Source organism: Oncorhynchus masou, chromosome 11 (genome assembly GCF_036934945.1).
Source record: "Oncorhynchus masou masou isolate Uvic2021 chromosome 11, UVic_Omas_1.1, whole genome shotgun sequence".
Lineage (NCBI taxonomy): Eukaryota > Metazoa > Chordata > Actinopteri > Salmoniformes > Salmonidae > Oncorhynchus > Oncorhynchus masou.
In genome coordinates, this window is record NC_088222.1 from 4,808,698 (window position 1) to 4,834,468 (window position 25,771).

At 43.9% G+C, this 25,771-nt stretch overlaps 1 protein-coding gene across 2 annotated transcripts; it reads left to right on the top strand.

Annotated features, from left to right (window-relative positions):
- Positions 1-3,365: 3,365 nt before the first annotated feature.
- gng10 (guanine nucleotide binding protein (G protein), gamma 10) lies at positions 3,366-14,329 on the top strand. 2 transcript variants are annotated; one of them, XM_064977252.1, is made up of 3 exons: positions 3,366-3,563; positions 4,151-4,277; positions 14,127-14,329. In XM_064977252.1, the coding sequence occupies exons 1-2, from the start codon at positions 3,483-3,485 to the stop codon at positions 4,274-4,276; spliced, it is 207 nt and encodes a 68-aa protein (XP_064833324.1). In that variant the 5' UTR covers positions 3,366-3,482; the 3' UTR covers position 4,277; positions 14,127-14,329. The 2 variants fall into 2 exon arrangements, with proteins under 2 accessions (XP_064833324.1, XP_064833323.1); XM_064977251.1 differs by lacking the exon at positions 14,127-14,329 and adding an exon at positions 6,053-7,530 and having other exon boundaries at positions 3,369-3,563.
- Positions 14,330-25,771: the final 11,442 nt, after the last annotated feature.

Below are 25,771 nucleotides of genomic sequence, written 5' to 3' on the forward strand. Positions count from 1 at the left end.
TAACGACAGGAGTCGTTGTCCCGACAGGCAATAATCTTTGGTCTGCTTAAGCCCATAGAAATGCATTAGGCTTATTTTGGACAGAGTTTGGCGAGGGATAACAACTCCTCTTTGATAGAAGACACAAGTGGAGTCTATATCGTAGCTTCTCGTTTTCAAACCGCTGCTTGAAGTGTTGCCTCATCAGATTTCCTCACACTGTTGCTCTCTGTTATTGTGCATGAGCATTTAGTTGGATAGAGGGCACACTTAACAAAGGTAAAAGATGAGCTCTAGTATATCTCTACGGTCATAAGTCTTCTATACTCATTTATTAAGATGTCGTAGTACTTCAAATTATCATTTTTTTTAATGGATTGGGGACATTTTAAGATGAACGGTATTTTTATAGCTTTTAAGGTATATGGAATCTTTTTGCAGTGTACTCACTGCTGGTGCTGCCTTTCATAAAATGGTCTTTCAGCGTTCTGCCTGTATCAGAAACCTGCCTGAAGGAGCTGCTCTTACTACGAAGCCTACTGTATCTGGAACACAACCCCAGGTTTACAGTCCGTTGTAGCTGCTCGTCTGTCTCTGGTCTGTCATGCCATCAGACCCAGATGAGCTCTACTTCTGGTCTCCGTTGGTCCGTGAACCATCCCAAGTGGCGCAGCGGTCTAAGGCATCGCAGTGCTAGAGGGCGTCACTACAGACCCTGGTTCAATCCTGGGCTGTATCACAACCGGCCGTGATTGGAAGTCCCATAAGGCGACACACTATTGACCCCAGTGTCGTCCTGGTTAGGGTTTGGCCGGTGTAAGCCTTCATTGTAAATAAGAATTTGTTCTTGACTGACTTGCCTAGTTAAATAAAGGAACGGTCTTCATCTGGGTCAGGCAAACCTCCCCGTAATCTGAATGACATTGTCTTACTGTTTTGAATCACAGTTGAAAGTACCGGTACACACAATTATACAAAGTATTCATAACCCCTCCTAAAATATTAAAAATTATATATTATAACTGTGGATGTTTTTTTCATATACAGTCCGAAGTTTACATACACCTTAGCCAAATATATTTAAACTCTGTTTTTTTTTTTTTTTTTTTTTTTTTTTTTTTTTTTTACAATTCCTGACTTTTAATCCTAGTAAAAATTCCCTGTTTTAGGTCAGTTAGGATCACCACTTCATTTTAAGAATGTGAAATGTCAGAATAATAGTAGAGAGAATGATTTATTTCACTTTTATTCCTTTCATCACATTCCCAGTGGGTCAGAAGTTACCTACACTCAATTAGTATTTGGTAGCATTGCCTTTAAATTGTTTAACTTGGGTCAGACGTTTTGGGTAGCCTTCCACAAGCTTCCCACAATAAGTTGGGTGAATTTTGGTCCATTCCTCCTGACAGAGCTGGTGTAACTGAGTCACGTTTGTAGGCCTCCTTGCTCGCACACGCTTTTTCAGTTCTGCCCACACATTTTCTACACATTTTCTATAGAATTGAGGTCAGGGCTTTGTGATGGCCACTCCAATACCTTGACTTAGTTGTCCTTAAAGCCATTTTGCCACAACTTTGGAAGGATGCTCGGGGTCATTGTCCATTTGGAAGACCCATTTGTGACCAAGCTTTAACGTCCTGACTGATGTTTTGAGATGTTGCTTCAATAAATCCACATAATTTTCCTTTCTCATGAAGCCATCTATTTTGTGAAGTGCAGCAAGCCACCTCCACAACATGATGCTGCCACCCTCGTGCTTCACGGTTGGGATGGTGTTCTTCGGATTGCAAGTCTCCCCCTTTTCCCTCCAAACGTAACGATGGTCATTATGGCCAAACAGTTCTATTTTTGTTTCATCAGACCAGATGATATTTCTCCAAAAAGTACAATCTTTGTTCCCATGTGCAGTTGCAAACTGTAGTCTGGCTTTTTTTATGGCAGTTTTGGAGCATTGGCTTCTTCCTTGCTGAGCGGCCTTTCAAGTTATGACAATATAGGAATCGTTTTACTGTGGATATAGATACTTTTGTACCTGTTTCCTCCAGCATCTTCACAAGGTCCTTTGCTGTTGTTCTGGGATTGACTTGCACTTTTCGCACCAAAGTACGTTCATCTCTAGGAGACAGAATGTGTCTCCTTCCTGAGCAGTATGATGGCTGCGTGGTCCCATGGTGTTTATACTTGCGTACTATTGTTTGAACAGATGAACGTTGTTCCTTCAGGTGTTTGGAAATGGCGCCCAAGGATGAACCAGACTTGTGGAGGTCCACAATTTTTTTTCTGAGGTCTTGGCTGATTTCTTTTGATTTTCCCATGATATCAAGCAAAGAGGCACTGAGTTTGAAGGTAGGCCTTGAAATACATCCACAGGCATAGTTTGTTAACAAGACATTTGTGAAGTGGTTGAAAAACGAGTTTTAAGTACTCCAACCTAAGTGTATGTAAACTTCCGACTTCAACTGTACCTGCCAGATGCAAAACATAAAGATGCCAATGCAAATGTAGTGCCAACACTGCAGCTGCGGGCCTCTGAGAGCCTGATTTTATTTTTGGGTCTGGAGATCGAATAGCCATAGAGAGCATGGGCACAAGGGCAAATGCCCCCTCAGAATTTAGCCGTTAAAGTTTGAATTTGGGCACACACAAAAAAACTGTCCAACTCCACCCTTTTCTCAATTTTCTAACAAATATTGGGGTGTGCCTTTGGGGGTTCGTTGACGTCTCATTCTGGTAATGCACATCGCAACCGACCTAGCTAGTTTGTTAGCTAAGCTAGCCAGTAACTCTTCCAGTATTTGTTGACGTCATTTCACAGGATTTGTTTTGAACGGAAGCTGTAGAGATCAGTAAGAAAAGGCACTTCTTTGGCCAAATATCTTATTCATACAATTTTGTTTTGTTTTTAAGCATTCAATGACCTGGTATGATGGTGCATTGATCAGCTATACAGTTTAAAGACGTTTTTTTGTTGTTGCATTTTTGCAAATTCCGTTCAGGGTAAAAAAAAAAAACGTAAAGGAATGTGTCTCATTCAGTTCATTTAGTTATTGCTTGCTTTTCTAAAGTCTACCAAACTTGCCAGCAGACATGCCAGCTAAGATAGTTAGACAAACTAGCTATTCTAAATTGATTTATAGCCTGAAATGGCTTTTTGGAAGCTAGTTATGAGGATGGGAGATTGGGAACCTATCTGGGCTTGCTAGCTAACTTCATACAATTGCTAGGTGTCTAGTAATAAATAAATGTTGTTTAAAAAAAAAAAGGAAAACGAGCACCATGCTTCTTTCTGCATCCTCCTACTTTGTGCCCCCTCAGATTTGCGAGTTGCATGACGCCCCTGGTCCTCCCCATCTGAGGATGTGGCTTCCTGCTTCAAAAGTTTGGGAAGTTAATTTTTTTTCTTCTTTTTTTTTACCAGTCCAGAAAGCGCCGTTTCCCGTCCATATCTCGAATAGTCCTCAAACTATTTGACAAAAAAAATCAAGAAAGAAAATCAACAAAACATGACGTCTAATTCCAACGTGTCCAACATGCGTCGACTTGTTGAACAACTGAAACTCGAAGCCAGTTTGGAACGGATTAAGGTAAACGGAAAGAACATTTTAAAGAAAGACGGGCAGAAGCTTTTGCATAGGATAGATTTTGAGGTGTATTTTTTGCAATGTCATTTGAAACGATGAATGTAAACGTGTGGGTGATAATGGCATTTAATTTAGTCTACAGTATCTGTTTCAGACAGCTCTTATGTGGTCTGACTGATGTGACTGATGCTGTGAAAAGATTCGTTAATTCCGTTTAGAAATTGAGTCGACCAAAATTGGCCTTGATACTTCCTAATTAAAAATTGATTCGCCATGGTACTATATCATTCATTCATTCATTGTCTGCCGTCTCATTAACTATATGGAATTATTGCTTGATGATATTAAACGGGTCACTGCAGGTAAAATAAATGCCAATAGAGTAATGATTCAGTTTCTGGTTTAAGATCAATAGGACACCATCAGGAAATTAACACTGATCGTATCCCCCCCCCCCCCCCCCCACACACACACTTGAACTGTTAGTTTCATCAGCTGCTGTACAGATATGAAACAAAACATGATAGGAACATCGATGTTGGACTTCACAGGCCCCTCTTTAAGCATTTCACCACTAATTGTACCCCCAGGTGTCTCAGGCAGCGGCAGAGCTCCAGCAGTACTGCCACCAGAATGCGGCTAAAGATGCTCTGCTGGTCGGGGTTCCGACAGGCTCCAACCCCTTCAGAGAACCACGGTCCTGTAACCTGTTCTAAGGTACTAAACTCTTGTCTGTGTTGCATCTCGTTATGGCACCCTATTCCCTATATAGTGCACTACTTTAGACCAGAGTCCTATGGAAGGAACCCTATTCCCTATATAGTGCACTACTTTAGACCATAGTCCTATGGAACCCTATTCCCTATATAGTACACTACTTTAAACCAGAGTCCTATGGAACCCTATTCCCTATATAGTACACTACTTAGACTAGAGCCCTATGGAACCCTATTCCCTATATAGTGCACTACTTTAGACCAGAGCCCTTTGGAACCCTATTCCCTATATAGTACACTACTTTAAACCAGAGTCCTATGGAACCCTATTCCCTATATAGTACACTACTTTAGACCAGAGCCCTATGGAAGGAACCCTATTCCCTATATAGTGCACTACTTTGGACCAGAGCCCTATGGAAGGAACCCTATTCCCTATATAGTGCACCACTTTAGACCAGAGCCCTATGGAACCCTATTCCCTATATAGTGCACTACTTTAGACCAGAGCCCTATGGAACCCTATTCCCTATATAGTGCACTACTTTAGACCAGAGCCCTATGGAACCGTATTCCCTATATAGTGCACTACTTTAGACCAGAGCCCTATGGAACCCTATTCCCTATATATAGTGCACTACTTTAGACCAGAACCCTATGGAACCCTATTCCCTATATAGTGCACTACTTTAGACCAGAGCCCTATGGAACCCTATTCCCTATATAGTGCACCACTTTAGACCAGAGCCCTATGGAACCCTATTCCCTATATAGTGCACCACTTTAGACCAGAGCCCTATGGAACCCTATTCCCTATATAGTGCACCACTTTAGACCAGAACCCTATTCCCTATATAGTGCACCACTTTAGACCAGAGCCCTATGGAACCCTATTCCCTATATAGTACACTACTTTAGACCAGAGCCCTATGGAAGGAACCCTATTCCCTATATATAGTGCACTACTTTAGACCAGAGCCCTATGGAACCCTATTCCCTATATATAGTACACTACTTTAGACCAGAGCCCTATGGAACCCTGTTCCCTATATATAGTGCACTACTTTAGACCAGAGCCCTATGGAACCCTATTCCCTATATAGTACACTACTTTAAACCAGAGTCCTATGGAACCCTATTCCCTATATATAGTACACTACTTTAGACCAGAGCCCTATGGAACCCTATTCCCTATATAGTGCACTACTTTAGACCAGAGCCCTATGGAAGGAACCCTATTCCCTATAAAGTGCACCACTTTAGACCAGAGCCCTATGGAAGGAACCCTATTCCCTATAAAGTGCACTACTTTAGACCAGAGCCCTATGGAAGGAACCCTATTCCCTATAAAGTGCACTACTTTAGACCAGAGCCCTATGGAAGGAACCCTATTCCCTATAAAGTGCACCACTTTAGACCAGGGTCTAGGCTGGGGGACCTATGCAGGGGACCAGGGTCTAGGCTGGGGGACCTATGCAGGGGACCAGGGTCTAGGCTGGGGGACCTATGCAGGGGACCAGGGTCTAGGCTGGGGGACCTATGCAGGGGCCTGCGGGTTCCTCTGAGAGGGGAAATACAACTAAATATGATGAAATGCCTTCTGGCTTGGTCCTTGTTTTTGATGACCAATGAACCCTTTAACCCAAGAGCAACTTCCACCTCCAAAGGGCTACAGCACTTTCTGTCCTCCTTTTTAAATATATATATATATGTGTGTATATATGTGTATGTATATATATATATATATATATATATGTATGTTGTGTTTTTTTGCAGGACAGGACACAAAAATGGCGGAGTCATGCAGAAGAAAACTTACGATGAAAAAGTGACCAGGCTGCATTCATTTGAGAGATATATGTTTTCTCTTGTGCCATGTGGCTTTGTCAGGTTTCTTTAATAATATATATTATATGAAGTAATAATAGGTTTGTATATTGGAGCTCATTTTTTACATTTGTTTCTTGAATGTTAGTATTTTTAGTCCCAAAGTTTTAATGTTTTTTTTTTTTTTTTACAAGTTTGGTAACATTTAATATAAACTTGATCTTATTCAGGAGGGTGTAATGCAGTAATTACATTGTTACATTGTTCTTTGGTAATTGTTTTGCATTGCATCATCTTAAACTGAAGAGATGTTTTAAGTCGGGGTGGGGGGGGGACTCGAAACTGCCTCGGAATCGTTAAACTCCTTCCTTTCCTGTTGTTGAGACGTCGATGTTTAATGGAAACCGCTTATAGTCAGTGACAGGAAGCTAGGTCTTCCTGTTTAAACCCACCAGAGATACTTAATAATTCACATTCCAGTTACTTCCAGTTCATTCACAACGTACAAGATGTTGTGCTGAGACAGGGGGGGGGGGGGCAGCCACGGACTGAACTCGATCGGTTTCTTTTAGCGTCGTGGAGAAGCTGTAACTGATACCGAGGAAAGCACTTTCCACCCATAGACATATGCTTCCACCACCGCCCAGTGTCAGCCCCTGACCACAGGATGTTACTGTGACTTCCCTTTAACTTAGGTTGTGTCCCAAATGGCACCTTATTGCCCATAGGGCTCTGGTCTAAAGTAGTGCACTATATAGGGAATAGGGTTCCATAGGGCTCTGGTCTAAAGTAGTGCACTATATAGGGAATAGGGTTCTATAGGGCTCTGGTCTAAAGTAGTGCACTATATAGGGTTCCATAGGGCTCTGGTCTAAAGTAGTGCACTATATAGGGAATAGGGTTCCATAGGGCTCTGGTCTAAAGTAGTGCACTATATAGGGAATAGGGTTCCATAGGGCTCTGGTCTAAAGTAGTGCACTATATAGGGAATAGGGTTCCATAGGGCTCTGGTCTAAAGTAGTGCACTATATAGGGAATAGGGTTCCATAGGGCTCTGGTCTAAAGTAGTGCACTATATAGGGAATAGGGTTCCATAGGGCTCTGGTCTAAAGTAGTGCACTATATAGGGAATAGGGTTCCATAGGGCTCTGGTCTAAAGTAGTGCACTACATAGGGAATAGGGAGCCATTTGAGACACAGTGTTATTTTGCCATATCCTGTTTGACACGAGCGGCAGTCGTGGGTCCAGGGACCAAGGTCTGTTTCGCAAGGAGACCTAACATGCACACAAACATTACAAACACACTCATTATTGCCCTCGCCTCTTCCGTTCTCCGAGTGGAAAAACTTCATCAGGCTTCTAAAAAAAAGGGGCAATCTGGGATTGTTGCATTTTCATTATTAAAAAATATATATATTGGCATATAGCCATTGTCCTGTGAATCCCAGATTCCCTCATTAATGATTGTTATTAGTGGTTTCCCAGTTGTTTGTCATCGTCAGATGAAGAGCGGGTGGTATCATTTGAACATGTCTGCTGATACATACCCTCACTTAACGCTCACGTAACATTTTTCTTGTTAACAGCCTGGTTACACCTCAACAGAAAACACTGACTTACTTCTGCTTTTTCGGGAGCAAATCAAACTTTATTTGTCACGTGCCGAATACAACAAGTGTAGATCTTACAGTGAAATGCTGAATACAACAGGTGTAGTAGACCTCACAGTGAAATGCTGAATACAACAGGTGTAGTAGACCTTACAGTGAAATGCTGAATACAAGAGGTGTAGTAGACCTTACAGTGAAATGCTGAATACAACAGGTGTAGTAGACCTTAGAGTGAAATGCTGAATACAACAGGTGTAGTAGACCTCACAGTGAAATGCTGAATACAACAGGTGCAGTAGACCTCACAGTGAAATGCTGAATACAACAGGTGTAGTAGACCTCACAGTGAAATGCTGAATACAACAGGTGTAGTAGACCTCACAGTGAAATGCTGAATACAACAGGTGTAGTAGACCTTACAGTGAAATGCTGAATACAACAGGTGTAGTAGACCTTACAGTGAAATGCTGAATACAACAGGTGTAGTAGACCTCGCAGTGAAATGTTTACTTACAAGCCCTTTAACCAACAGTGCAGTTCAAGAAATAGAGTTAAGACAATATTTACCAAGTAGGCTAAAATAAAAAAGTCATAATAAAAAGTAACACAATAAGAATAACAATAACGAGGCTTCATACAGGGGGTACCGGTACAGAGTCAATGTGGAGGCTATATACAGGGTGTTACGGTACAGAGTCAATGTGGAGGCTATATACAGGGGGTACCGGTACAGAGGCAATGTGGAGGCTATATACAGGGGGTACCGGTACAGAGTCAATGTGGAGGCTATATACAGGGGTACCGGTACAGAGTCAATGTGGAGGCTATATACAGGGGGTACTGGTACAGAGTCAATGTGGAGGCTATATACAGGGGGTACCGGTACAGAGTCAATGTGGACGCTATATACAGGGGGTACCGGTACAGAGTCAATGTGGAGGCTATATACAGGGGGTACCGGTACAGAGTCAATGTGGACGCTATATACAGGGGGTACCGGTACAGAGTCAATGTGAAGGCTATATACAGGGGGTACCGGTACAGAGTCAATGTGGAGGCTTCATACAGGGGGTACCGGTACAGAGTCAATGTGGAGGCTATATACAGAGGGTACCGGTACAGAGTCAATGTGGAGGCTATATACAGGGTGTTACAGTACAGAGTCAATGTGGAGGCTATATACAGGGTGTTACAGTACAGAGTCAATGTGGAGGCTATATACAGGGTGTACCGGTACAGAGTCAATGTGGAGACTATGTACAGGGGGTACCGGTACAGAGTCAATGTGGAGGCTTCATACAGGGGGTACCGGTACAGAGTCAATGTGGAGGCTATATACAGGGGGTACCGGTACAGAGTCAATGTGGAGGCTATATACAGGAGGTACCGGTACAGAGTCAATGTGGAGGCTATATACAGGGGGTACCGGTACAGAGTCAATGTGGAGGCTATATACAGGGGGCAGCGGTACAGAGTCAATGTGGAGGCTATATACAGGGGGTACCGGTACAGAGTCAATGTGGAGGCTATATACAGGGGGTACCGGTACAGAGTCAATGTGGAGGCTATATACAGGGGGTACCGGTACAGAGTCAATGTGGAGGCTATATACAGGGGTTACCGGTACAGAGTCAATGTGGAGGCTATATACAGGGGTTACCGGTACAGAGTCAATGTGGAGGCTATATACAGGGGGTACCGGTACAGAGTCAATGTGGAGGCTATATACAGGGGGTACTGGTAGTAATGAGACTATATACAGGGGTACCGGTACAGAGTCAATGTGGAGGCTATATACAGGGGGTACCGGTACAGAGTCAATGTGGAGGCTATATACAGGGGGTACCGGTACAGAGTCAATGTGGAGGCTATATACAGGGGTTACCGGTACAGAGTCAATGTGGAGGCTATATACAGGGGGTACCGGTACAGAGTCAATGTGGAGGCTATATACAGGGGGTACCGGTACAGAGTCAATGTGGAGGCTATATACAGGGGGTACTGGTACAGAGTCAATGTGGAGGCTATATACAGGGGTACCGGTACAGAGTCAATGTGGAGGCTATATACAGGGGTACCGGTACAGAGTCAATGTGGAGGCTATATACAGGGGTACTGGTACAGAGTCAATGTGGAGGCTATATACAGGGGGTACCGGTACAGAGTCAATGTGGAGTCTATATACAGGGGGTACCGGTACAGAGTCAATGTGGAGGCTATATACAGTGGGTACCGGTACAGAGACAATGTGGAGGCTATATACAGGGGCACCGGTACAGAGTCAATGTGGAGGCTATATACAGGGGATACCGGTACAGAGTCAATGTGGAGGCTATATACAGGGGGTACCGGTACAGAGTCAATGTGGAGGCTATATACAGGGGGTACCGGTACAGAGTCAATGTGGAGGCTATATACAGGGGGTACCGGTACAGAGTCAATGTGGAGGCTATATACAGGGGGTACCGGTACAGAGTCAATGTGGAGGCTATATACAGGGGGTACCAGTACAGAGTCAATGTGGAGGCTATATACAGGGGGTACCGGTACAGAGTCAATGTGGAGGCTATATACAGGGGGTACCGGTACAGAGTCAATGTGGAGGCTATATACAGGGTATTACGGTACAGAGTCAATGTGGAGGCTATATACAGGGGTACCGGTACAGAGTCAATGTGGAGGCTATATACAGGGGGTACCGGTACAGAGTCAATGTGGAGGCTATATACAGGGGGTACCGGTACAGAGTCAATGTGGAGGCTATATACAGGGGGTACTGGTACAGAGTCAATGTGGAGGCTATATACAGGGGGTACCGGTACAGAGTCAATGTGGAGGCTATATACAGGGGGTACCGGTACAGAGTCAATGTGGAGGTTATATACAGGGGGTACCGGTACAGAGTCAATGTGGAGGCTATATACAGGGGGTACCGGTACAGAGTCAATGTGGAGGCTATATACAGGGGGTACCGGTACAGAGTCAATGTGGAGGTTATATACAGGGGGTACCGGTACAGAGTCAATGTGGAGGCTATATACAGGGGGTACCGGTACAGAGTCAATGTGGAGGCTATATACAGGGTATTACGGTACAGAGTCAATGTGGAGGTTATATACAGGGGGTACCGGTACAGAGTCAATGTGGAGGCTATATACAGGGGGTACCGGTACAGAGTCAATGTGGAGGCTATATACAGGGGTACCGGTACAGAGTCAATGTGGAGGCTATATACAGGGGGTACCGGTACAGAGTCAATGTGGAGGCTATATACAGGGGGTACCAGTACAGAGTCAATGTGGAGGCTATATACAGGGGGTACCGGTACAGAGTCAATGTGGAGGCTATATACAGGGGGTACTGGTACAGAGTCAATGTGGAGGCTATATACAGGGGGTACCGGTACAGAGTCAATGTGGAGGCTATATACAGGGGGTACCGGTACAGAGTCAATGTGGAGGCTATATACAGGGGGTACCGGTACAGAGTCAATGTGGAGGCTATATACAGGGGGTACCGGTACAGAGTCAATGTGGAGGCTATATACAGGGGGTACCGGTACAGAGTCAATGTGGAGGCGATATACAGGGGGTACCGGTACAGAGTCAATGTGGACGCTATATACAGGGGGTACCGGTACAGAGTCAATGTGGAGGCTATATACAGGGGTACCGGTACAGAGTCAATGTGGAGGCTATATACAGGGGGTACCGGTACAGAGTCAATGTGGAGGCTATATACAGGGGGTACCGGTACAGAGTCAATGTGGAGGCTATATACAGGGGGTACCGGTACAGAGTCAATGTGGAGGCTATATACAGGGGGTACCGGTACAGAGTCAATGTGGAGGCTATATACAGGGGGTACCGGTACAGAGTCAATGTGGAGGCTATATACAGGGGGTACCGGTACAGAGTCAATGTGGAGGCTATATACAGGGGTACCGGTACAGAGTCAATGTGGAGGCTATATACAGGGGTACCGGTACAGAGTCAATGTGGAGGCTATATACAGGGGGTACCGGTACAGAGTCAATGTGGAGGCTATATACAGGGGGTACCGGTACAGAGTCAATGTGGAGGTTATATACAGGGGGTACCGGTACAGAGTCAATGTGGAGGCTATATACAGGGGGTACCGGTACAGAGTCAATGTGGAGGCTATTTACAGGGGGTACCGGTACAGAGTCAATGTGGAGGCTATATACAGGGGGTACCGGTACAGAGTCAATGTGGAGACTATATACAGGGGGTACCAGTACAGAGTCAATGTGGAGGCTATATACAGGAGGTACTGGTACAGAGTCAATGTGGAGGCTATATACAGGAGGTACCGGTACAGAGTCAATGTGGAGGCTATATACAGGGGGTACCAGCACAGAGTCAATGTGGAGGCTATTTACAGGGGGTACCGGTACAGAGTCAATGTGGAGGCTATTTACAGGGGGTACCAGTACAGAGTCAATGTGGAGGCTATATACAGGGGGTACCGGTACAGAGTCAATGTGGAGGCTATATACAGGGGGTACCGGTACAGAGTCAATGTGGAGGCTATATACAGGGGGTACCAGTACAGAGTCAATGTGGAGGCTATATACAGGGGGTACCAGTACAGAGTCAATGTGGAGGCTATTTACAGGGGTACCGGTACAGAGTCAATGTGGAGGCTATATACAGGGGGTACCGGTACAGAGTCAATGTGGAGGCTATATACAGGGGTACCGGTACAGAGTCAATGTGGAGGCTATTTACAGGGGTACCGGTACAGAGTCAATGTGGAGGCTATATACAGGGGGTACCGGTACAGAGTCAATGTGGAGACTATATACAGGGGGTACCAGTACAGAGTCAATGTGGAGGCTATATACAGGAGGTACTGGTACAGAGTCAATGTGGAGGCTATATACAGGAGGTACTGGTACAGAGTCAATGTGGAGGCTATATACAGGGGGTACCGGAACAGAGTCAATGTGGAGGCTATTTACAGGGGGTACCGGTACAGAGTCAATGTGGAGGCTATTTACAGGGGGTACCAGTACAGAGTCAATGTGGAGGCTATATACAGGGGGTACCGGTACAGAGTCAATGTGGAGGCTATATACAGGGGGTACCGGTACAGAGTCAATGTGGAGGCTATATACAGGGGGTACCGGTACAGAGTCAATGTGGAGGTTATATACAGGGGTACCGGTACAGAGTCAATGTGGAGACTATATACAGGGGATACCGGTACAGAGTCAATGTGGAGGCTATATACAGGGGGTACCGGTACAGAGTCAATGTGGAGGCTATATACAGGGGGTACCGGTACAGAGTCAATGTGGAGGCTATATACAGGGGTACCAGTACAGAGTCAATGTGGAGGCTATATACAGGGGGTACCAGTACAGAGTCAATGTGGAGGCTATATACAGGGGGTACCAGTACAGAGTCAATGTGGAGGCTATATACAGGGGGTACCGGTACAGAGTCAATGTGGAGGCTATATACAGGGGGTACCGGTACAGAGTCAATGTGGAGGCTATATACAGGGGATACCGGTACAGAGTCAATGTGGAGACTATATACAGGGGGTACTGGTACAGAGTCAATGTGCAGGGGTACTGGCTAGTTGAGGTAATTTGTACATGTTGGTTGGGGGTGAAGTGACTATGCATAGGTAATAAACAGTGAGTAGCAGCCGTGTACAAAAAGGGAGGGGGGGGGGGGTCAATGTAAATTGTCCGGTGGAAATGTTATTCATTGTTCTTATGTCTTGGGGATAGGAGCTGTTGAGGAGCCTTTTGGTCCTAGACTTGGCTCTCCGGTACCGCTTGCCGTGCTGTAGCAGAGAAAAGTCTATAACTTGAGTGACTGGAGTCTCTGATAATTTTATGGGCTTTCCTCTGACACCACCTATTATACAGGTCCTGGATGGCAGGAAGCCTGGTCCCAGTGATGTACTGGGCCGTTCGCACTACCCTCTGTAGCACCTTATGGTCAGACGCCGAGCGGGGACCCATGCCAAATCTTTTCAGTCTCCTGAGGGGGAATAGGTTTTGTCGTGCCCTCTTCACGACTGTCTTGGTGTGTTTGGACCATGATAGTTCGTTGGGTGATGTGGACACCAAGGAACTTGAAGCTCTCAACCTGCTCCACTACAGCCCCGTTGATGTTAATGGGGGCTTGTTTGAACCTCCTTTTCCTGTAGTTCATGATCAGCTCCTTTTGTCTTGCTCACATTGAAGGAGAGGTTGTTGTCCTAGCACCACACTGCCAGTTCTCTGACCTCCTCCCTATAGGCCAAGGTCATTCATAAACTTCCTCCACCGGGTTCGGTTTTAAGTGGTTTTCTCTGTGTATTTAAAGGATGTTATTTTTTTCAAATGCAGGCCCCTCCTTCAAAACAATATACCTTTTTTTCTTCTTACCAGGTCAGTTACCAGATAAATGGAAAATTCTGCAACCCTTTCAATTCACCACAAGATGGACACCTTTAGTATCACAAAACACTTGCTACCCCTTAAAGGCGCTAGGTTACTACAGTATGTATGGTGCTGTTCCGTCATATAGTTGTATATTAGTATGTCCATCCTGGTGAAGAACAGACATTACTGTAAAACAGACATTACTGTAAAACAGACATTACTGTAAAACTGTAAAACAGACATTACTGTAAAACAGACATTACTGTAAAACAGACATTACTGTAAAACAGACATTACTGTAAAACTGTAAAACAGATATTACTGTAAAACAGACATTACTGTAAAACAGACATTACTGTAAAACTAAAACAGACATTACTGTAAAACTGTAAAACAGACATTACTGTAAAACAGACATTACTGTAAAACTGTAAAACAGACATTACTGGATGAAATTAAACCAGATGAAGACAGGACATTATTTTACAGGAGGACATAGTCTTGAGTGTTGCTAGATGTACAGCAGTCAGCGATTTCTAGAGGTTGTTTTAAGTGCGCCAGAAAGCCAAATGTTTAGTAAACAGACCAACGTGCTGCACAGATTAATTTTGGTTGCTTGTTACCCGTCTGTTTGGTATCTTTCAATCTTTCATCTTGTGCTCTGTTGAATTTTAAAATATGTCTAAAACTCAATAATAACATGCTTTTGTTTCACATGTGGCCTGTCTGTGTGTAAATTAATAAAATCATGTTTAACCAAAATGTGTTTGATTAGCTACTTATGTGAAATGACCTGAAATGATTTCTATTGATGGTATACAGACCTATTGTGGTAACGTTGATAAAGTGTACTGAGTGGACGAACTTCCCCCCCAACACACCCACATCATAGCCTATGACTAATGTGAAGTCACCTGTCACCACCAATAGATATGTGACCTCATGGCGTCATGTGACCTGCATAAGTGTCCTCGTGGTGTCACGTGACCTGAGCTCATTCTCTGGCAGTTTCCACCGATACTTATTATGGCAACATCTATGACACGCTGAGTATTGCCTCACTCTCTCTCACGGACAATCTCTCTGAAGTCATACAACACACACGAGGAAGTCATTGTGTGTGTGTGTATATGTGTGTGTATATACATGTGTGTGTATATATATATATATATATGTGTGTGTGTGTGTGTGTATGTGTGTGTATATATATATATATGTGTGTGTGTTTATATGTGTGTGTGTGTGTGTATATAAATGTGTGTGTGTATATAAATGTGTGTGTGTGTGTGTGTGTGTGTGTGTGTGTGTGTGTGTGTGTGTGTGTGTGTGTGTGTGTGTGTGTGTATATGGGGTGGCAGGGTAGCCTAGTAGTTCGAGTGGTGGACTAGTAACCGGAAGGTTGCAAGTTCAAATCCCCGAGCTGACAAGGTACAAATCTGTCGTTCTGCCCCTGAACAGGCAGTTAACCCACTGTTCCTAGGCTGTCATAGAAAATAATAATTTGTTCTTAACTGACTTGCCTAGGTAAATATATATGTGTGTGTGTGTGTGTGTGTGTGAGAGAGGGGGCGTGTTTGGAAACTCCCAACGGATACAAGAATTGCTAAAGTACATTCCTAATTACAGTCGTATGAAAAGGTTTGGGCAGCCCCTGGCAATTTACATGATTTCCATGTATAAATAATTGGGTGTTTGGATCAGCAATTTCATTTTGATCTATCAAATAACTGATGGACACAGTAATATTTCATGAAATGAGGTTTATTGGATTAACAGAAAATGTGCGATATGCATCAAAACTAAATTAGACAGGTAGTAGTCTTTAGTAGAGCCTCCTTTTGCTAAAATAACAGCCTCTAGTTCCTTCCCACAGCCTCTAATGAGTGTCTGGATTCTGGATGAAGGTATTTTGGACCATTCCTCCTTACAGAACATCTCCAGTTCAGTTAGGTTTGATGGTTGCCGAGCATGGACAGCCCGCTTCAAATCATCCCACAGATTCTCAATGATATTCCGGTCTGGGGACTGAGATGGCCATTCCAGAACATTGTTCCTCTGCATAAATGCCCGGGTAGATTTTGAGCAGTGTTTTGGGTCGTTGTCTTGTTGAAATATCCAGCCCCGGCGTAACTTCAACTTTGTGACTGATTCTTCAACATTATTCCCAAGAATCTGCTGATATTGAGTGGAATCCATGCGACCCTCAACTTGAACAAGATTCCCAGTACCGGCACTGGCCACACAGCCCCACAGCATGATGGGACCCCCATTCTACTGTGGGTAGCAAGTGTTTTTCTTGGAACGCTGTGTTCTTTTGCCGCCATGCATAACGTCCCTTGTTATGACCAAATAACTCAGTCTTTGTTTCATCAGTCCACAGCACCTTATTCCAAAATGAAGCTGGCTTGTCCAAATGTGCGTTTGCATACCTCCAGAGACTCTGTCCCTGTCCCAATACTCAACTCCCCCTGTCCCTATACTCAACCAATCCTGTCCCTATACTCAACCCCCTGTCCCTATCCTCAACTCCCTGTCCCTATACTCAACTCCCCCTGTCCGCATACTCAACTCCCTGTCCCGATACTAAACTCCCTGTCCCGATACTAAACTCCCTGTCCCTATACTAAACTCACTGTCCCTATACTCAACTCACTGTCCCTATACTCAACTCCCTGTCCCTATACTCAACTCCCCCTGTCCCAATGCTCAACTCCCTGTCCCTATACTCAACTCCCTGACCCTATACTCAACTCCCTGTCCCTATACTCAACTCCCCCTGTCCCAATGCTCAACTCCCTGACCCTATACTCAACTCCCTGACCCTGTCCCAATGCTCAGCACCCTGTCCCAATGTAATACCCGGGTCATTTGTGACAGGAAACCACTTGTTAGGACAACCTATGTTATTAAAACATTTGTTTACATGAATTATTTCCCGGGATACACAACATCCTGAAATATATGTAGATACAGTATTTATGTAGATGCATTTTGTTAGACAGAATACTATTTTCTTTTCTTTGACCTAGTGATACTGAATGTAAAAAGTGGCTCAACTTACCCCACTCTCCCCTATTACGACGGTGGATATTGCTCGTCCGCCTGCTGTTAACCAGTCGCAGGCTTGTCACTAAGCGCACGTCACACATGGCTAGTCGAACCGCCGAACCGAACCGCCGAACTCTTCATTGAGATAATGCTGAAATGTCAATCTATGGGTGAGTCAGAACTCTTCATTGCTGAAACATCAATCTATGGGCGAGTCAGAAGGTGAGCTATGGGCGAGTCAGAAGGGGGGGGACACACACACACACACACACACACACACACACTGCCTGCACTCCAGGACATTTAAAAAACTTGTGTCGAAGGAAAGCTAAGAAGATCATCAAGGACCTCAGCCACCTGAGTCATGGTCTGTTCACCCTGCTAGCATCTAGCAGACAGAGACAGTACAGGTGTATCAAAGCTGGGACCAAGAGACTGAGAAACAGCTTCTCCAAGCCGTCAGACTACTTAACAGCCAGTAGTAGGAAACACACACACACACACACACACAATGCTGATTGATGTCCCATGTATAATTTCTAGAAACATTAAATACTGGACTGTTATTTTATACTGTTTTTCACACTATTTATTTACAAGGCATTTTGAAAGAATTCAGATCCTTTGACTTTTTCCATGTTTTTACGTTACAGCCTTGTTCTAAAATGGATTGAATTGTTTTGTTTCCCCCTCATCAATCTACACACAATACCCCACAATGACAAAGCAAAAACAGGTTTTTATAAATGTTTCTCCCATTCTTCATTGGTTTCATCAGACCAGAGAATCTTGTTTTTCATGGTCTTAGAGTCTTTAGGTGCCTTTTGACAAACCCCAAGCGGGCTGTGATGGCACACCTGTATTTGGGGAGTTTCTCCCATTCTTCTCTGTAGATCCTCTCAAGCTCTGTCTGGTTGGATGAGGAGTGTTGCTGCACAGCTAATTTCAGGTCTCTCCTGAGATGTTCGACCAGGTTCATGTCTGGGCTCTGGGTGGGCCACTCAAGGACATTCAGAGACTTGTCCCGAAGCCACTCCTGCGTTGTCTTGGCTGTGTGTTTAGGGTCGTTGTCCTGTTGGAAGGTGAACCTTCTTCCAAGTCTGAAGTCCTGAGCACTCTGGAGCAGGTTTTCATCAAGGATCTCTCTGTATTTTGCTCCATTCATCTTTCCTTCGATCCTGACTAGTCTCCCAGTCCCTGCCGTTGACAAACAACCCCACAGCATGATGCTGCCACCACCATGCTTCACTGTAGGGATGGTACCAGGTTTTCTCCAGGCGTGAAGCCCTGTTAGGGGATAGGAAGATAAACATTTTACTGCCCTGTTAGGAGATAGTAACAAACATTTTACTGCCCTGTTAGGATATAGTAACATAAACATTTTACTGCCCTGTTAGGATATAGTAACATAAACATTTTACTGCCCTGTTAGGATATAGTAACATAAACATTTTACTGCCCTGTTAGGAGATAGTAAGATAAACATTATACTGCCCTGTTAGGAGATAGTAACAAACATGTTACTGCCCTGTTAGGAGATAGTAACAAACATTTTCACTGCATCCACTATAACATCTGCTAAACTGTATACGCAACCAATTAACTTTGATTTGATTAATTGAAACTTGATTCGTAGTATAGGCACTTAAAGCCAATTCATGGTAAATCTAAAATTTTCCCTATACCCATCATGAGGTTGTTACAACCTAGCCTATGAATGAAAGTTTACAACGTAGGTTCACAGGTCGCGATAATTCTTTGTAATAAAGGTGACAGACAGTGACGCATTCAATACCACCTTGAACACTCTTGCCTGCATCTAGCTGATCTAGGGTGTAATCATTAGTCCAACAGTTACAAACTATTGGACAAATTCTGGTATGTTTATCCCCGTTTTGTTCCCTTTGCTTCCGTTTAAGAAACGTTTTTCAACAGAATCGACAGAATGAATACACCCCCGATCACATGCAAACAGCTCACTTTCACAGCAGCCACATACAAACATCATGATCAACTATCTACACGTTCTGCTCCTCTCACCTTTTCCTTCTGGACTTCAGTGTACAACACATCAGCTGTCTGTGACCAGGAGAAAAAAAAACTTTCCAAGCCAAACCTTCATATTGTAACCGCTACACACAGCCTACATCGTTGTCACGTCATAGTCAACATAGCTACTAGAACTAACGTGTTAGTAAACCCAGTACAGTGTACAGTTTAGCAGTTACACCGGTGGGCCCAGGTGGAAATAAATTAATAAAACCAAAAGCTAACCTTGACTTGGAAGAGTTCCAGTGTTGGATAGCCATAGCCAGTTAGCTAACATAGCATCCCTCTCTGTTGGATAGCCATAGTCAGCTAGCTAACATAGCATCCCTCTCTGTTGGATAGCCATAGCCAGTTAGCTAACATAGCATCCCTCTCTGTTGGATAGCCATAGCCAGTTAGCTAACATAGCATCCCTCTCTGTTGGATAGCCATAGCCAGTTAGCTAACATAGCATCCCTCTCTGTTGGATAGCCATAGCCAGCTAGCTAACATAACATCCCTCTCTGTTTGAGCCGGATGTTTAAGTATGCTAAACTAGCTAGCTGCATTTGCTAGCTAAGTGAACGTTTAAAAAATGCAACCAAATATAGCAAGCTCTCTCTCTTGCTTCTTCTTAATTTTGGAGGAAATAATTTGTTCAAAACTGTTAAACTATTGTCTTTCTCTTTGAGTCAACTACTCACCACATGTTATGCTCTGCAGTGCTAGCTAGCTGTAGCTTATGCTTTCAGTACTAGATTCACCATGTTATGCTCTGCAGTGCTAGCTAGCTGTAGCATATGCTTTCAGTACTAGATTCACCATGTTATACTCTGCAGTGCTAGCTAGCTGTAGCATATGCTTTCAGTACTAGATTCACCATGTTATGCTCTGCAGTGCTAGCTAGCTGTAGCTTATGCTTTCAGTACTAGATTCACCATGTTATGCTCTGCAGTGCTAGCTAGCTGTAGCATATACTTTCTGTACTAGATTCACCATGTTATGCTCTGCAGTGCTAGTTAGCTGTAGCATATGCTTTCAGTACTAGATTCATTTTCTGATCCTTTGATTGGGTGGACAACATGTCAGTTTGTGCTGCAAGAGCTCTGATAGGATGTCCTCCGGAAGTTGTGTAATTACTGGGTAACATTTACATTTACATTTGGCAGGAAGTCACTTTGGCAGACAGCCTCTTTATCCAGAGCGACTTACAAATCTATGGAAGAAAGGGGAAAGTATTGGAACTTTACAATAAGGTGTGGCAGGAAGGGAAACTGCCTGGATGTTGGAAGCAGCCTGTCCTTTAAGCTATAGGCCGATAGCATTGACATCTGATGTATGTAAACGTATGGAAATGATGACTCTTTCTGTAGAGTAGAGGACTAATATCACCAGATGGTTCAGGAAAGGCAGGGTGGACCACAGGGGGGATGGATCCTGGTACATGGGCCTTGACATGGGGGATCAGTCATACTGGGGGAAGGCACATGGCAATGGGGGATTGTAGCATGGGGGATGGTAACATGGGGGATGGTAGCATGGGGGATTAGCATGGGGGATTAGCATGGGGGATGGTTGGGGGATGGTAACATGGGGGAGAATGGGGGATATGGGGGATGTAACATGGGGGATGGGATGGGGGAGGAATGGGGGATGGCATAGGGGACATGGGGGAGTAGCATGGGGGAAGCTGGGGGATAACATGGGGGATGCAGCATGGGGGATGGCATGGGGGATGGTAGCATGGGGGATGGTAACATGGGGGATGGTAACATGGGGGATGGGGGGATGTAACATGGGGGATGGTAGCATGGGGGATGGTAGCATGGGGGATGGTAACATGGGGGATGGTAGCATGGGGGATGGTAACATGGGGGATGGTAACATGGGGGATGGTAACATGGGGGATGGTAGCATGGGGGATGGTAGCATGGGGGATGGTAACATGGGGGATGGTAGCATGGGGGATGGTAACATGGGGGATGGTAACATGGGGGATGGAGGATGGATTTTAACTGGTTGAAGGATTTTCTTTTTGGGTGATCAATACAAGTGAAGGAGTGTGGGGGGGGCTCTATGTCAGAAAGATATGAGGTAGATAATGGCACCCCCCAGAGAATTGTCATTTGTCCTTTGTTGTTCTCCATTATGATTGACAATGTATTCTCCCAGGTGAGACCTGATATTGAGAGGTCATGCTATATATTGCACTGCTAAGGTCATCACTGGATTATGGAAGTGTAGCATATGGGTATATATATATTTTTTTCACTTTTATTTAAACTAGGCAAGGATAAGCAACTCAAACATCTTTAAAAAGCTAGATGTCATCCAGGCTCAAGCCCTAAGAATAAGTTGTGGAGCAATCAGGACCTCCCTGGTGACTCTCCTTCCAGTTCTCTGCTGCCAATGACTGGAACGAACTACAAAAATCTCTGAAACTGGAAACACTTATCTCCCTCACTAGCTTTAAGCACCAGCTGTCAGAGCAGCTCACAGATTACTGCACCTGTACATAGCCCACCTATAATTTAGCCCAAACAACTACCTCTTTCACTACTGTATTTATTTTATTTATTTAGCTCCTTTGCACCCCATTATTTCTATCTCTACTTTGCACATTCTTCCACTGCAAATCTACCATTCCAGTGTTTTGCTATATTGTATTTACTTTGCCACCATGGCCTTTTTTTGCCTTTACTTCACTTATCTCACCTCATTTGCTCAGATCGTATATAGACTTGTTTATACTGTATTATTGACTGTATGTTTGTTTTACTCCATGTGTAACTCTGTGTCGTTGTATGTGTCGAACTGCTTTGCTTTATCTTGGCCAGGTCACAATTGTAAATGAGAACTTGTTCTCAACTAGCCAACCTGGTTAAATAAAGGGTTAGGGTTATATATAAATGCCTGCTTAAATAAAGGTGGAAGAAAGGTGAAATAAAAAAATAAATAAAAAGGTATGGTTGGGAAAGATGTCGTTAGAGTTAATAAGTCAACAGCCAACCATGACATATTGGGTAAATCTACAGGTCATAAGGTCACACATCCAACAACAAAAAGTACAACTAGGATGCTGGGAATATGAACAAAATCTGAATACAAGCTTTGGGTGGATAGGTAATGGCATGGCGAGAGAGATGGGGTTGTTTGGGAGGGAGTTGAGCCCCTCTGTGGTTCTTCCTGGTGTCCCACCTTGGTTTCTCCCTCAGACAGTGATAGATCTAGGGTTGCTTGAGAGGGTAAGAGATGTTGAGGAAAGAGTAGATTTGTATTTTATTTAAACCTTTATTTTACTAGACAAGTCCGTTAAGAACAAATACTTATTTTCAATGACAGCCTAGAAACAGTGGGTTAACTGCCTGTTCAGGGGCAGAACGACAGAGTTTTACATTGTCAGCTCAGGGATTCGATCGAGCAACCATTTTGTTTACTGGCCCAACACTCCAACCACTAGGCTACTTGCCGCCCCATTCAGTTGTAAGTGAACATTTTAGAACACAATACTACGCTTTCTTGAATATATACACATATCTAAGGACCCTAAAACGAGGACAGGAGCAGCTTTGTGTGTTCCTGAGTTTAAGGTGGCAGTTACGAAAAGAACAATGGATCATTTATCTGTTTACACAATGGAGTTGTCGGCCTTTCTATTGGCTGCAGAGTGGGTGGAGGAGGTTGAGGCCAGACAGAGTAGTGATCTACTCTGATTACTGTGCAGCACAAAAAAACCATCCTCCAACCCCCATGTTATCTAGCTTGATACTGCAGCACTGATGAGCTTAAATGCATTTGTGTCTCAGAGCAGACAGGATGTATTGTATGTTTTGCAGTGCTTGTACAGGGTGAAACAGACAGGGGGTGTATTTCTGATGTTCCTCTGGGTACCAGCTCATGTGGGAGTAGAGGGGAACGAGGAGGTGGATATTATCTCCAAGCAGAATCTTAAAGCATCCTAATGTTGAAATTATTTTCTACCTTTATTTAACTAGGCAAGTCAGTTAAGAACAAATTCTTATTTATATTGACGGCCTACCCCGACCAAACCCGGACAACGCTGGGCTAATTGTGCGTCCCATAGGGCAGCACAAAATTTACCCAGCGTCGGTAGGCTGTCAATGTAAATAAATAGTTGTTCTTTAAATGACTTGCCTAGTTAAATAATGGTTTACATTTAAAAAAAAGAAAAAAAAAAAAGAAAAGGTTTCCTCAGATTTAGACCACCCTCCAGTCCAGTTGGTGGCGGCAATGCACTGTAAAGTTGATTGCCAACTGACATATGTAAAATCCACAGAAGAAGAAAAGACAGGGCGGAAGTGCCATACCCCGCCCAGACTCGCCAGTCCGCCTGGATATTTACACCGCCGGTGTTGTTAACGTAGCAGCTTAGCCACAATGATGGCTCTTCTGGATCTTGCCATGCAAGGTTTCTCTATATTTGGATTCATTCTATTTCTGGTACTCTGGTTTATGCATTTCATGTCCATCGTCTATGTGTAAGTATTACCTATCAAATTAGCTAGTGACACCACTACGTTAGCTAGCTAAAGTATGTCTCAAGCTAACGTTAGCATGATGTCAAATTTAACGTCAGCTAGTTAGCTATCTATGTCGATAGACTGAAATGACCTCACATGATTTTTAGTAAACTAATCGATGTTTAGCTAGCTAAGTAAAGTAATGTGTCTCTTGAATACCATTCAATTGTTAGTCACTGTCTAACGCGTTATTGTTTCGTTTTTTTGTTTAAATGGCTAAACTGGTTTTTCATCGTTCCCTTGTATTTAGCTAGTTCGCTAACGTTACTGGCACAGACACAATTGGATATCAGTTTATTTTGTTACGGATTTTACGTTAGCTGACGTTGTTGTTGATGCTGTGATACAGCCTAGACATCGGTAATGTCGGCATGGTATTTTTGGGGTTTGACTGAACACCTATGACATGGTCACGATGATAGTGAGACGATAACTTGTTAATTAACAAGTTCTTATAGCCCAATCAATTACACCGTTTAGTTCATTGAGTTAGCTAGTTATCTTGTACCCCAGTCAAAGACGATAACTGCTTTTAGTGCATATTTGACGGTCTCTTCTGCTCGGGTTCGTTTTAAGATCTTCCGACACTCGTCCTGAAAGTTGAAAAGGATTGGTTATGCTACGGGTTTCGAAATATATGAACGTATCATTCATATCGGCAATAAATACATCCCTAAAAACGGTTAAATTACTACACCTTTTTTATAGGGTTAGTGTTCCCACACGGCCGTGTTACGCGGTTTGTTAACGTTAGACATAGGCGGGTCACCTGTGCTAATTGGCTGTGGAGTGTTCTCCACACACCTGTGCTAATTGGCTGTGGAGTGTTCTCCACACACCTGTGCTAATTGGCTGTGGAGTGTTCTCCACACACCTGTGCTAATTGGCTGTGGAGTGTTCTCCACACACCTGTGCTAATTGGCTGTGGAGTGTTCTCCACACACCTGTGCTAATTGGCTGTGGAGTGTTCTCCGCACACCTGTGCTAATTGGCTGTGGAGTGTTCTCCGCACACCTGAGACCTTTCTGACTTGTTGTGGTGGTACAGCTGCGGTGTTCAACCATCTAGCTGGTCAGACATGTTGCCTAGCTCCGACTGGCACACCAACGAGGAATAGCGAAGTGTAGACTGACTCGAGTCATGATTTTTCTAATGAGTCATTTCATTTGTTAGTTTGACTTGCTGGTTTCAAGGAATTCTACAAAAAGTGGAAAGTACATGTTGATAAATGATTGATATGGTGCAAGAATGAATGCAATACATTTTATTATTGAATGTTATCGATTGACATAGCTTTGTAGAACCAGAACATGCTCCGCCTGCCTCCTGATCAACACTTGAACTTGAGAACAAATCTTTTGTGTGGCTTCTGCAGTTTGCGAAGGATATCCTATTGCGCAAGCAGTCAAGCAATTTCATTCACTTCACAATCATGTCGGTTGCGGCCGCAAGTAGACCTTGTTTCAAAGGTTTCAATAAATCATCTTATTTGTTTGCTTAGCAATCACAAATTAGACTGTTTGAAATGGAAGCACTGCTTTTGTGTTTCAGTCACAGATAACAGCTCCAATAAGCTCCCCAATGGTGAATGAGAGGTGTGTAGAATCATGCTTCTTTTTGAGTTTTTAGGTCATTGTTTGCTGGCTGGGGGTCCTGCATGCTCTGGGCATTAAAGGTGTCAGCATGCGTCAGTTGGGCTGGCGCCGAGCCAAGCATACTCCCCTAAAAGCGACGATAGTACTTGTTGTCCATCTTGAGAGGCTGTGGGCAGTTTACGCTTCCTCAAGATAGTCAGAACGAATCTAAGATACACTACAAAAGTATGTGGACAATTTCTTGTCCAACATCTCATTCCAAAATCATGGGCATTAATATGGAGTTGGTACCCCCCCCCTTTTGCTGCTATAACAGCCTCCACTCTTCTGGGAAGACTTTCCACTAGATGTTGGAACATTGCTGCGGGAATGTGCTTCCATTCAGCCACAAGAGCATTGGTGAGGTCGGGCACTGATGCTGGGCGATTAGGCCTGGCTC

Coding starts and splice junctions, on each gene's coding strand:
- gng10 (XM_064977252.1), top strand. CDS start 3,483: ATGACGTCTAATTCCAACGTGTCCAACATGCGTCGACTTGTTGAACAA. Junction 3,564..4,150: donor CCAGTTTGGAACGGATTAAG/GTAAACGGAAAG, acceptor TTGTACCCCCAG/GTGTCTCAGGCAGCGGCAGA.